General features: G+C 46.7%; 1 protein-coding gene and 1 non-coding gene across 3 annotated transcripts; one reads left to right on the forward strand and one right to left on the reverse strand.

Annotated features, from left to right (window-relative positions):
- Nucleotides 1-718: 718 nt before the first annotated feature.
- On the reverse strand, nt 719-789 carry TRNAG-CCC (transfer RNA glycine (anticodon CCC)). Its single transcript has one exon. It is a non-coding gene; the product is annotated as a tRNA-Gly (tRNA).
- A 4265-nt stretch (nt 790-5054) lies between these two features.
- LOC100279249 (uncharacterized) lies at nt 5055-7884 on the forward strand. 2 transcript variants are annotated; one of them, NM_001195869.1, is made up of 9 exons: nt 5091-5428; nt 5552-5782; nt 5867-6037; nt 6133-6276; nt 6389-6568; nt 6653-6878; nt 7015-7128; nt 7262-7348; nt 7552-7884. In NM_001195869.1, exons 1-9 carry the CDS (start codon nt 5216-5218, stop codon nt 7593-7595), a joined length of 1410 nt encoding a protein of 469 aa, NP_001182798.1. In that variant the 5' UTR covers nt 5091-5215; the 3' UTR covers nt 7596-7884. The 2 variants fall into 2 exon arrangements, with proteins under 2 accessions (XP_035821986.1, NP_001182798.1); XM_035966093.1 differs by lacking the exon at nt 7552-7884 and having other exon boundaries at nt 5055-5782; nt 7262-7545.
- The last annotated feature ends 1500 nt before the right edge of the window (nt 7885-9384 follow it).

A 9384-nucleotide genomic window follows, 5' to 3' on the forward strand; every position in this document is an offset into this window, starting at 1 on the left:
TAAAAACCTTTGGTCAGAAAGAAAAAATATTACAACTAACTTAGAAATAATATTCAGTTATTTGTTCAGTGTTTAACTAAGTACTATACAGCCATACAGAATACATATACAATGATCATCATCATTATTTATTGTCCCCATCTAGGTATTGGTTCTCCGAAGGCCTATTGAAGCTCTAGATTCTCCAAATTGTCCTGGTCATGTGGGCTTTGATGAGCCTTAGGGGGTGTTTGGTTTTAGAGATTAATTTTTAGTCCCTCCAATTTATTCCACTTTAGTCACTAAATTGTCAAATATGGAAACTAAAATAGAGTTATAGTTTCCATATTTTGCAATTTTATAGACTAAAGTGGAATAAAATGGAGGGACTAAAAATTAGTCCCTAGTAACCAAACACTCCCTTAGTTAAATGTTAAGTCTATATTTAATGAGTCTCGATGGGCTTTAGTTAAATGGGTCATGCTAGACCAGCCCATGGGCTTGACTTGAGGCCCAGGCACGACCCACATATTGGGCCGTACCGGCCCAGGCCCACAATTAGATTGGGTCGTGTCTGATCTATGCCGTGCCAAAAATTGTGTGCTTTGGACCGACCTATTAGGCACAGCACAAATGTACGCTCCACCACCCAGCATTACCGATTGGAAAGAAAAAAAAGACTTCGATGCTGAAGAGAAAAGAGATAATGAAGGCAAAAAAATTAAAATTTAAAAAAGCGTGCGCATCCAGGGAATCGAACCCTGGTCAGTACCGTGGGAGGGTACTATGATACCACTACACCAGATGCGCTGACTGTTCGTTGTTCCACATTATGGTTATTAGATTCATTTTGGTGTGAGGAGTCTATAGAGGCTTGTTGGAGAGCAAGGATACCAGAGGGATTTATGCCCTTGCTAATCTCGTCACCACACGTCCACACACCACTTCGTGAGCGCAAAAAGGTTCTACGAGTTCAGTAGAGCACCACCGCACCGCACATATACGACATACCGAACATTCCCCCAGCCAGTCAGTACTGGACGTCCGACGTCCTGCCTGCTCGTGGTCGATGGACATCTATCTGCCCAACAAGAAGCAAGCGCGCGCCAATCAGTGACGAAGAAACCTAGCAAAACGCACACACGCCATCGCGCATCAGATCTGTAATGGGCAAGCCTCGCTGCCTCCATCTATCATACTCGACAGGCACGTATGTGTTGTTTCCTTGGAGGAGCTAGGCAGAGAGAGAGAGAGAGGTCGTCATGCTAGTGCGTCCCGCGTCCTAATCATGGTCATGGCCTGCCGTAAAAAGAAAGCAGCAGCTCTTGTCGCCGTCGACGTCTCGCTGGCTGATCGCGGCGCCCGGTCGTGCGCGCGTCGGTTCATTGTCTACGCAGCGCGGCACCGTGGGCAGCACAAGCCAAACAAAGAAAATACTACTCCATTCCGTTGTGGTGGCTGACGAGCTGGTGGAGCCACCTCTGTGTAGTTTTTTTCTTCTTCTCAACTTAGCTACTGATGAGACACGATCGATCGAGTAGACAGCAGACACGTAAAAAGGGAGCTCAATATGCTGCGCCCGGGTTTTTTTTGCTCTGTCGTTAAGACGATGGATGCCCGTGCCGATGACGTTGTCGATCGTGGCTTCAGTGCTTGCCTTTATATATGCAGAATGCATTGCGTCCACGTTCAGTGTACCTGTAGTCTGCTCTATTGACGGTCCACATTCAAGTAGCAAGAGAGAGAGAGCGCGGTTCTAGATTATCAAGCCATATTTACAATTGGATTTCTAGACGTGTTTAGATCTAAAGCAACCTCTACAAAATGGATCTGTACGGGCGATTCGATCTAGAGTTGTCTCTAAAAATAGTGAAGTGTCAGTAAAGTTTTTTTTAAAAAAAAATTAGCAACCTCGGATGAAGAAATGTTTTAGATAGAATCCATAGACCGTGAAGGGTTATAAAACTTTAAAGTTGATAACTTTTCGTACGTGTAATTATCTATCCAAGGAAAGTTATGTTTAATTTTCTCACATTTGGAACCCACAAATTTCAAACACCATTGCATGGATAACCAACCAAAATCAAAAGTTAATTGGAGGTCTCAATGATATTTATAACTTTGTTGTTGGATTTTTTTATTTGGATTTATTTATGGTCTAAAAATACTTATTTCCAAATCGAATTAGGAAAACAGGAAGGGAAAGAAAATCTCATAAAGACACAAGTGACTGAGATACACGGCAGGTCGTGGATTTGATCCCCCATGGCCTGAAACACGTATTTTGCGTGAAGAAACACATGGTTTGTGACTTAACTTACGCATGTGTGACTCTGTACTGAGATTTCCTCGAATTGAATATTGTTTTGCCATCATTTGATCCAAAATTATGATTTTTGGACAACAACATCTCTACAAACTGTCTAATGAGATTTCCTCGAATTGAACATTGTTTTGCCATCATTTGATCTAAAATTATGATTTTTGGACAACAACATCTCTACAAACTGTCTAGTGAGATTTCCTTGAATTGAACATTGTTTTGCCATCTTGTGGTCCAAATTATGCCTTTTGGACACCACCACCACTACAAATAGATTTGTAGAGGCAAATTTTGTTACCAGACATTTCTAGAAATTTATTTTATAAAGATGACTAGATAACCTCCTCTACAAAGTAGAGGTGACTAGGCTAGCCACCTCTGTGGAGGCTTTGTACCTACCTCTAAAAAAGGCTTAGTAGTAGTTAGTGGCATTTTGCATTCTCTTATCAATAAGAAATTCAATGAATAGTTTTCTAAGTTTTAACCATATATGCAAATGCTCACATACATGAATATATATTTACGTGTACAATGTTCGGCAAACACACGCGTGCTCTATGTGCACCTCTAAAAGATTAAGTTGGTAGATCTTGAGACTCATTATCAATAAAAAGATTGTTGCCTATCACTAAAAATATCACTATTAAATCCTAGCGAAAGGGAGTTGAGGTACGGTATGGCTTGTTAATCTTGTGTTATCCAGGTTACATACTCTAGATTGGACATCTTTTTCCTTCTTGCCATCGGACTGTGACGATGATCTTAAGCACGACGATCTTCTCGCCGAGGTACTTCATGAGCTGCGCACCATGAAGAGACGATGATCTTAAGCATGGCGATCTTCTCGCCGAGGTACTTCATGAGCTGCGCACCATGAAGAGCGAGGAGGAACTGCGCATTCCACAGTTGTCTCGGGTAAGTTTTTGTCGACTGCCCGTCTCCAAAAGACCAACGTCGAGAATGACGATGATGAAGTCACCACCATTGTTCTCTAGCTAGACATTTTCGGAAGAGGTGGTTCTGTATACCATGAAAGATTTACTCAAAGTGTTGTACCATTTATTGAGATTATTGACAGTCTATATTTATATGTTTGACAGGTACCGACTTTACAAACTACTCCATCCATTCTAAAATAATATTCGTTTTATGGTGTTAATAGATCATACAATATTTGATGTATGTGTATTATATGTGTGTCTAGATTTATTGTTATCTATTTGAATATGGATAAAAATAAAGAGACAGAACGAACACTACATTAGAGGGACAGAGAGAGTAGAATATTTAGACTTAGAGTACTAGTCGGAGTTGTGACAATACGTGAGACAGAAGGCATATACAGCATAATTTCCTTTTCTAACTACTTCTATCGTGCTGTTTGACAACTCTATCCTCTGTAATTTCATATGTTGTGCCAGTTACCATACAGTGATGCAAACTGACTAAATTAGAAGAAATTAAGTGATGCCTGAGAAAGCATTGCAGTAGTTGGCTTCTTGATCACATCTTTATCCCCAACCAAAGAGTATACAAAGAATGCTAACCACCTGCTCTGTCATCAGATAAGAGTTCCATTGTGGATCCAACTAGGAAGCATGCACACACTACTGAGTACTGACACCTGAGTCAATAATGCAGCATCCTTCAACCAATAATTCTCTCTCAACTTGTTGCTTGCAAAAAATTGATTTACGAACAAAGACAAAGATTGAGGGTCGCTCATGATTATTTATAGACTAAACTGAAAGTTCAGTAGAGAAATCAGGGTGTCTAGCTTTTTTAATGCGAAGTTAACAATCCCTGGAACAGAACTGTAGAACAGTTTTTCCTAAACCAAATCATGTACACTGGAGGAGCAAATCTGCTCATATCGATATAGAAGTTTGCACATCACATATATACTGCAGAATATCTGTACACAGAGACACTATTATCTCATTTCATTAAAAAAATGGGGCGTGGCCTATTAAAATGCGTTGCGTTTGCGTCTCGTCGCAGCCAATAAATCCCATTTGCTTGATTGTTGGTGTCTACAGTGTCTTCCCTAATCGCTGTCAGACCTACTTGTACGACTGCATTCCTATTTGTTTACAGAATTAAACTAAAGCGAGCGCCAAGCATTGCCATGTCCGTCGGTTCGCACCATCACGTAGCTTTCAGCTGCTTTCTTGACATGTGCTGTAGCCGTGTAGCGCATACTGTCTGTGATCATCAACCTAAACCTAACTTAGGTGAAGATCGAGAGAGAATAATGTCTGTTTTATGTGAATATTAGACCAATAAATACAGTGAGGGAAACATGCTAAAACTGACTTCGAATCCATCTAAAAATACTAGTAATAGTTCGTTAGGAAAATAAAACAAACATATGGCCTTCTTTAGGGTGCTACAGTTTAACAGTTCGGAGAAGAAAAACAAACATGTAAACGCCTTAAGATCTTAACCTGTTTCAGTTTGTGCGTAGCAGCAATTCCTGTCCAGGTGCAATGAACCAGGCGGGGTAGGTTAAAACTGGAGCACCGTCTTCTGTTCTTTCTGCTCGAGCACGAGTGCACGACGGTGGCCGCAGAGTTATTACAGCTCAAAAAGGAAAGAGTCCAGGTTCTTGGGACCAGCTGTGTATTGCCTAATTGCCTAGAGTAATTATAGCACCTACTGACGACTTGTTAACTGTTAGTAATTGGCAGTTTAGCGCGCCAATCTTTTTTTTTGTACAGCTTTGCTTTGCTTTGCAAGGCCATATAAACCCCTCCCCTCCCGTCGTCCTCCTGATTACTCCCCATCACGCACGGCCACACCTGCCCTCCATTCCATCCAGCACCTAGAAAAAACTAATCGCAATTAGTTGACGCATAATATTTTGAGGGAGGAGAAGGGGGGAATTGACTAGTTGACCAATCGCGAGTGGCGATGATGATGCAGTTGGGGGCCAGGAGTTTGGTGAGGAGGTTCTCCCGTCTCGCCGCGGCGGGGGCCCCGGCCGAGACGACGTCGGCTGGCGTGCCGCGAATGCCGGCGTTCGACCACGTCCCGCTGCCCTACGACGGGCCGAGCGCCGCCGACATCGCCCGCAAGCGCGCCGAGTACCTCAGCCCGTCCCTCTTCCACTTCTACTCCAAGCCTGTACGTCGGTCGGTCGATGGATCGAATGCACGGCGCATACACATAGATAGATGCGTCTGCGAACGGGTTCCTCGATCTCTGCGTGCAGAGGTAACCGTTTGCATTGTTGCGTGTGTGCTGCAGCTGAACATCGTGGAGGGCAAGAGGCAGTACTTGTACGACGAGCACGGCCGGCGCTACCTGGACGCGTTCGCCGGCATCGCCACCGTGTGCTGCGGCCACTGCCACCCCGACGTCGTGGACGCGATCACCAGGCAGGCCAAGCGCCTGCAGCACTCCACCGTGCTCTACCTCAACCACGTCATCGCCGATTTCGCCGAGGCGCTGGCATCCAAGCTGCCCGGCGACCTCAAGGCACGTTGCTGGCTGATCGCGTCTTGTACCGATTCTGTCCGTCTCTTTATGACATGATCGTCGGTTGCATGTATATATATATAGGTCGTCTTCTTCACCAACTCCGGCACGGAGGCGAACGAGCTGGCCATCCTGATGGCGCGGCTGTACACCGGCTCCCACGACATCATCTCCCTCCGCAACTCGTACCACGGCAACGCGGCCGGGACCATGGGAGCCACCGCGCAGAAGAACTGGAAGTTCAACGTCATCCAGGTACACACACACGCACCCGATTGACGCCATGCGATGCGTGCACATATGTGATCTTCGCTGGCTGATCGTGCGGTCCTCGTTCGTCGCTGCTCAAGAGTGGCGTGCACCACGCGGTGAACCCGGACCCCTACAGAGGCGCCTTCGGCTCCGACGCCGAGAAGTACGTGCGGGACGTGCAGGAGATCATCGAGTTCGGCACCACCGGCCAGGTCGCCGGCTTCATATCCGAGGCCATCCAGGTACACTTTATAACACTACTGATGCGGCAGCTGGTTCTGTTCCTCTCGCGGCGCCGCGACGTACTGGGCTGGGCGTCGTCATGACGTGGTGGAATGGAATCGCACTGCGCAGGGCGTGGGCGGAATCGTGGAGGTGTCGCCGGGCTACCTGCCGCTGGCGTACGACAAGGTCCGGAAGGCCGGCGGGCTCTGCATCGCCGACGAGGTCCAGGCGGGTTTCGCCCGCGTCGGCAGCCACTTCTGGGGCTTCGAGACCCACGGCGTCGTCCCCGACATAGTGACCATGGCAAAGGTACGTACACGCCATTCCAACGCTTGTTTTTCTGTGCCATCGACGACGACGCTCTGAACCCGGCCGGACACCTGGATTCTTCAGGGCATCGGCAACGGCATCCCGCTGGGCGCCGTGGTGACGACGCCGGAGGTCGCGCAGGTGCTGACCCGGCGCTGCTACTTCAACACGTTCGGCGGCAACCCGCTGTGCACCGCCGGCGGGCTCGCCGTCCTCGAGGTGCTCGAGAAGGAGAGGCTCCAGGAGAACGCCTTCGTCGTCGGCTCCTACCTCAAGGACCGCCTCCGCGGTCTCCAGGAGAAGCACGAGAGTGAGTGTCTGCTGGCCCAGCTGCTGGTGGATTTTATTCAGAAAACATTCGGTCTTCTTTCTGACCAGAACGAACGTAACCTCGCCTGATCCTGATCTTCTTCTTCTTCTTCTTTTGCCTGTGTTCGTTCACGCAGTCATCGGCGACGTGAGGGGAACGGGTTTCATGCTCGGCATCGAGCTGGTCACCGATCGGCAGCTCAAGACGCCGGCGAAAGATGAGATCTGCCACGCCATGGAACACATGAAAGGTAACTAACTATATATAGGAAGGTCTTTGGCCTCAGAATCGAACGGAACTATATATCAGATGCCTGCAGAGTACATGGCAACTATATGCAACTGCAAGTGAATGCAGGTCCTCTGATGATTGTGGGTATGCAGATATGGGCGTCTTGGTCGGCAAAGGCGGGTTCTATGGGAACGTCTTCAGGATCACTCCCCCTCTATGCTTCACCAAGGAAGATGCTGGTACGTTAGTAATATATATAGGAGGTGTTTGTTTGTGATTACAATAAGTTAGATTATATGATCTAGACAGATTATAATCACAAACAAACAGATTCATAGACTGCTCGGTGATATTCTTAGTACTATATAGTACTAGTTTAATTACCTTTTAACACTGGGTTAATGGCATTGAATCGAATGAATCTCTGGGGCGAATAATGCAGATTTCTTCGTCGAGGTGATGGACATTGCGCTGTCGAAGCTCTGAGCTGTGGCCGTCAGGCGGAGGGGCGGTGTGTCTGTCTGTATATATAATCCTCGCCCGAGTTTAGCAGCTGCGTCGGAGTTGTACTATCTCACTCAAGAGAATGGCGAAAAAACCTTGGCAGTTTGTGACTCAAGGGGAAAAAACTAAACCATGCAGACGAATTTGGCTTATCGCAACGCTAGCTTTTAATTCAGCTTTCGTCTGGAGATGACGTGCCTTGTAACGTGCCAGAGATAATGACTGGGGACTGGGGTTCATTTTACCTTACTTATATAAAAACAGATTTTATATGATCCTTGTAAGCGAGTTGATCTAAACTCATATGGACGTGATGAGTTATGAATCTGGTTTATATATGAGGTACAGAACATCAAGGGAACAAGAGCAGGCGGTGACATTCAAAGTAATGAGCAAGCCTTTTTTTTCTATTCATATCCACGTAAGTCAGGCGTCCATCAAAACTACTTCTAAGTGGGGCTTTTAATTTTTATTTAGTAAAAACCTTATACAGTACAATAAACTTACAACTAAGATTTGACTAAGTTGTTGTACAATTGTTATATGTAAATTAGAGTTCTAGTTAGGTCTGTTCAAATGTCGGGACCGGTCGTGGGTCGTTTGGTATGGCCTGCGTCCGACCCATGCTTAGTGTCAGATCGGGGCGGGTTGATCCGTGCCTCCCCGTCGAACGCTTCGAGTCAGAGTTTTTCAGGTTGGGCCGGGTTTCGGGTCAAAAACATGATCTGTACCCGGCGTGGATTGTTGCGGGTCAAAAAACTATGACTCATGCATGCCCGTCAATTGGTCAGGTCATATTTTTTTCGGGTCGGTTGGGTGGCTCATGCTCAAATCTAATTCTAATCATATCACTAGTGTCGGTGTTTCGAACCTCGCTCTGACAAGTAAATTTATTGTGCATGTTCCCGGCTCCGGATGGTGTGTGTGATGGACACAAAATTTATATTGGTTTTGGCAGTACGTCCCTATTTCCAGTCATTGATGCTTGCGCTACCGGCACCATTGATGATTAAAACTCGTAGTGGAGCTCCCAAGTCTCTTATCGGAGTGGAAATGGAGCTAAGAGCTACAGAGTGGAGTCCTAGCTAAGTCTTGGGACTCTTGGCTTGGCAGCAAGGCTCCGGCCTTTGAGTCCTCGTCGGTGCTCCTCCTCCTATTCGTCGGTTCGTCTGGGGTCCATCCTGGGTGCGTATTCGAAAGAACTCCCCACTTTGCCTAGGGGTCAACCCCTCCATTTTATAGGCCAGAAGAGAGGTCAGCCAACAGTGGTTTCCAAGGAAGGAGCCATAAGGCAAGGGTAAAAACAAACACCGGGTAGAGCCACACGTACTCTTGGGCCCCGGGATTGCCTAACTGTCTTGTATTTACTATGACGATTGGCGCAGGGCTGTGTGGGTCCCAAATACCATTATTTAGGCTATGCCGACCCCTAGCCTTCATAGCCTGGGGCGGTAAGGCTCGATGTGTTGCACCCTGCCATCGGTCTGCACATGCAGGCCTAGTTGTGATAGGTCATGAGTGTGTCGTAGGTAGGGCTGGAAAAAAGTTCGAGGCTCGCGAGTCGGCTCTGGCTTGCCCAGATTCAGCTCGGCTCGGAGAGGCTCGCAAGCCCGAACTATCCCGAGCCGCTTTGCGCCATCACGTACATATTACAGATGATGGCGAACACATGAAGGTCATGGAGAACGGTCGGGCAGTGTTATTCCTGTTTAGAAAGACCATGACATCAAAACTACTTCTAAGTGGGGCTTTTAATTTTTATCTAGTAAAA

This window comes from Zea mays, chromosome 1, assembly GCF_902167145.1.
Source record: "Zea mays cultivar B73 chromosome 1, Zm-B73-REFERENCE-NAM-5.0, whole genome shotgun sequence".
NCBI classification, from domain to species: Eukaryota; Viridiplantae; Streptophyta; class Magnoliopsida; order Poales; family Poaceae; genus Zea; species Zea mays.

Coding starts and splice junctions, on each gene's coding strand:
- LOC100279249 (XM_035966093.1), top strand. CDS start 5,216: ATGATGATGCAGTTGGGGGCCAGGAGTTTGGTGAGGAGGTTCTCCCGT. Junction 5,783..5,866: donor AGCTGCCCGGCGACCTCAAG/GCACGTTGCTGG, acceptor ATATATATATAG/GTCGTCTTCTTCACCAACTC. Junction 6,879..7,014: donor TCTCCAGGAGAAGCACGAGA/GTGAGTGTCTGC, acceptor TCGTTCACGCAG/TCATCGGCGACGTGAGGGGA.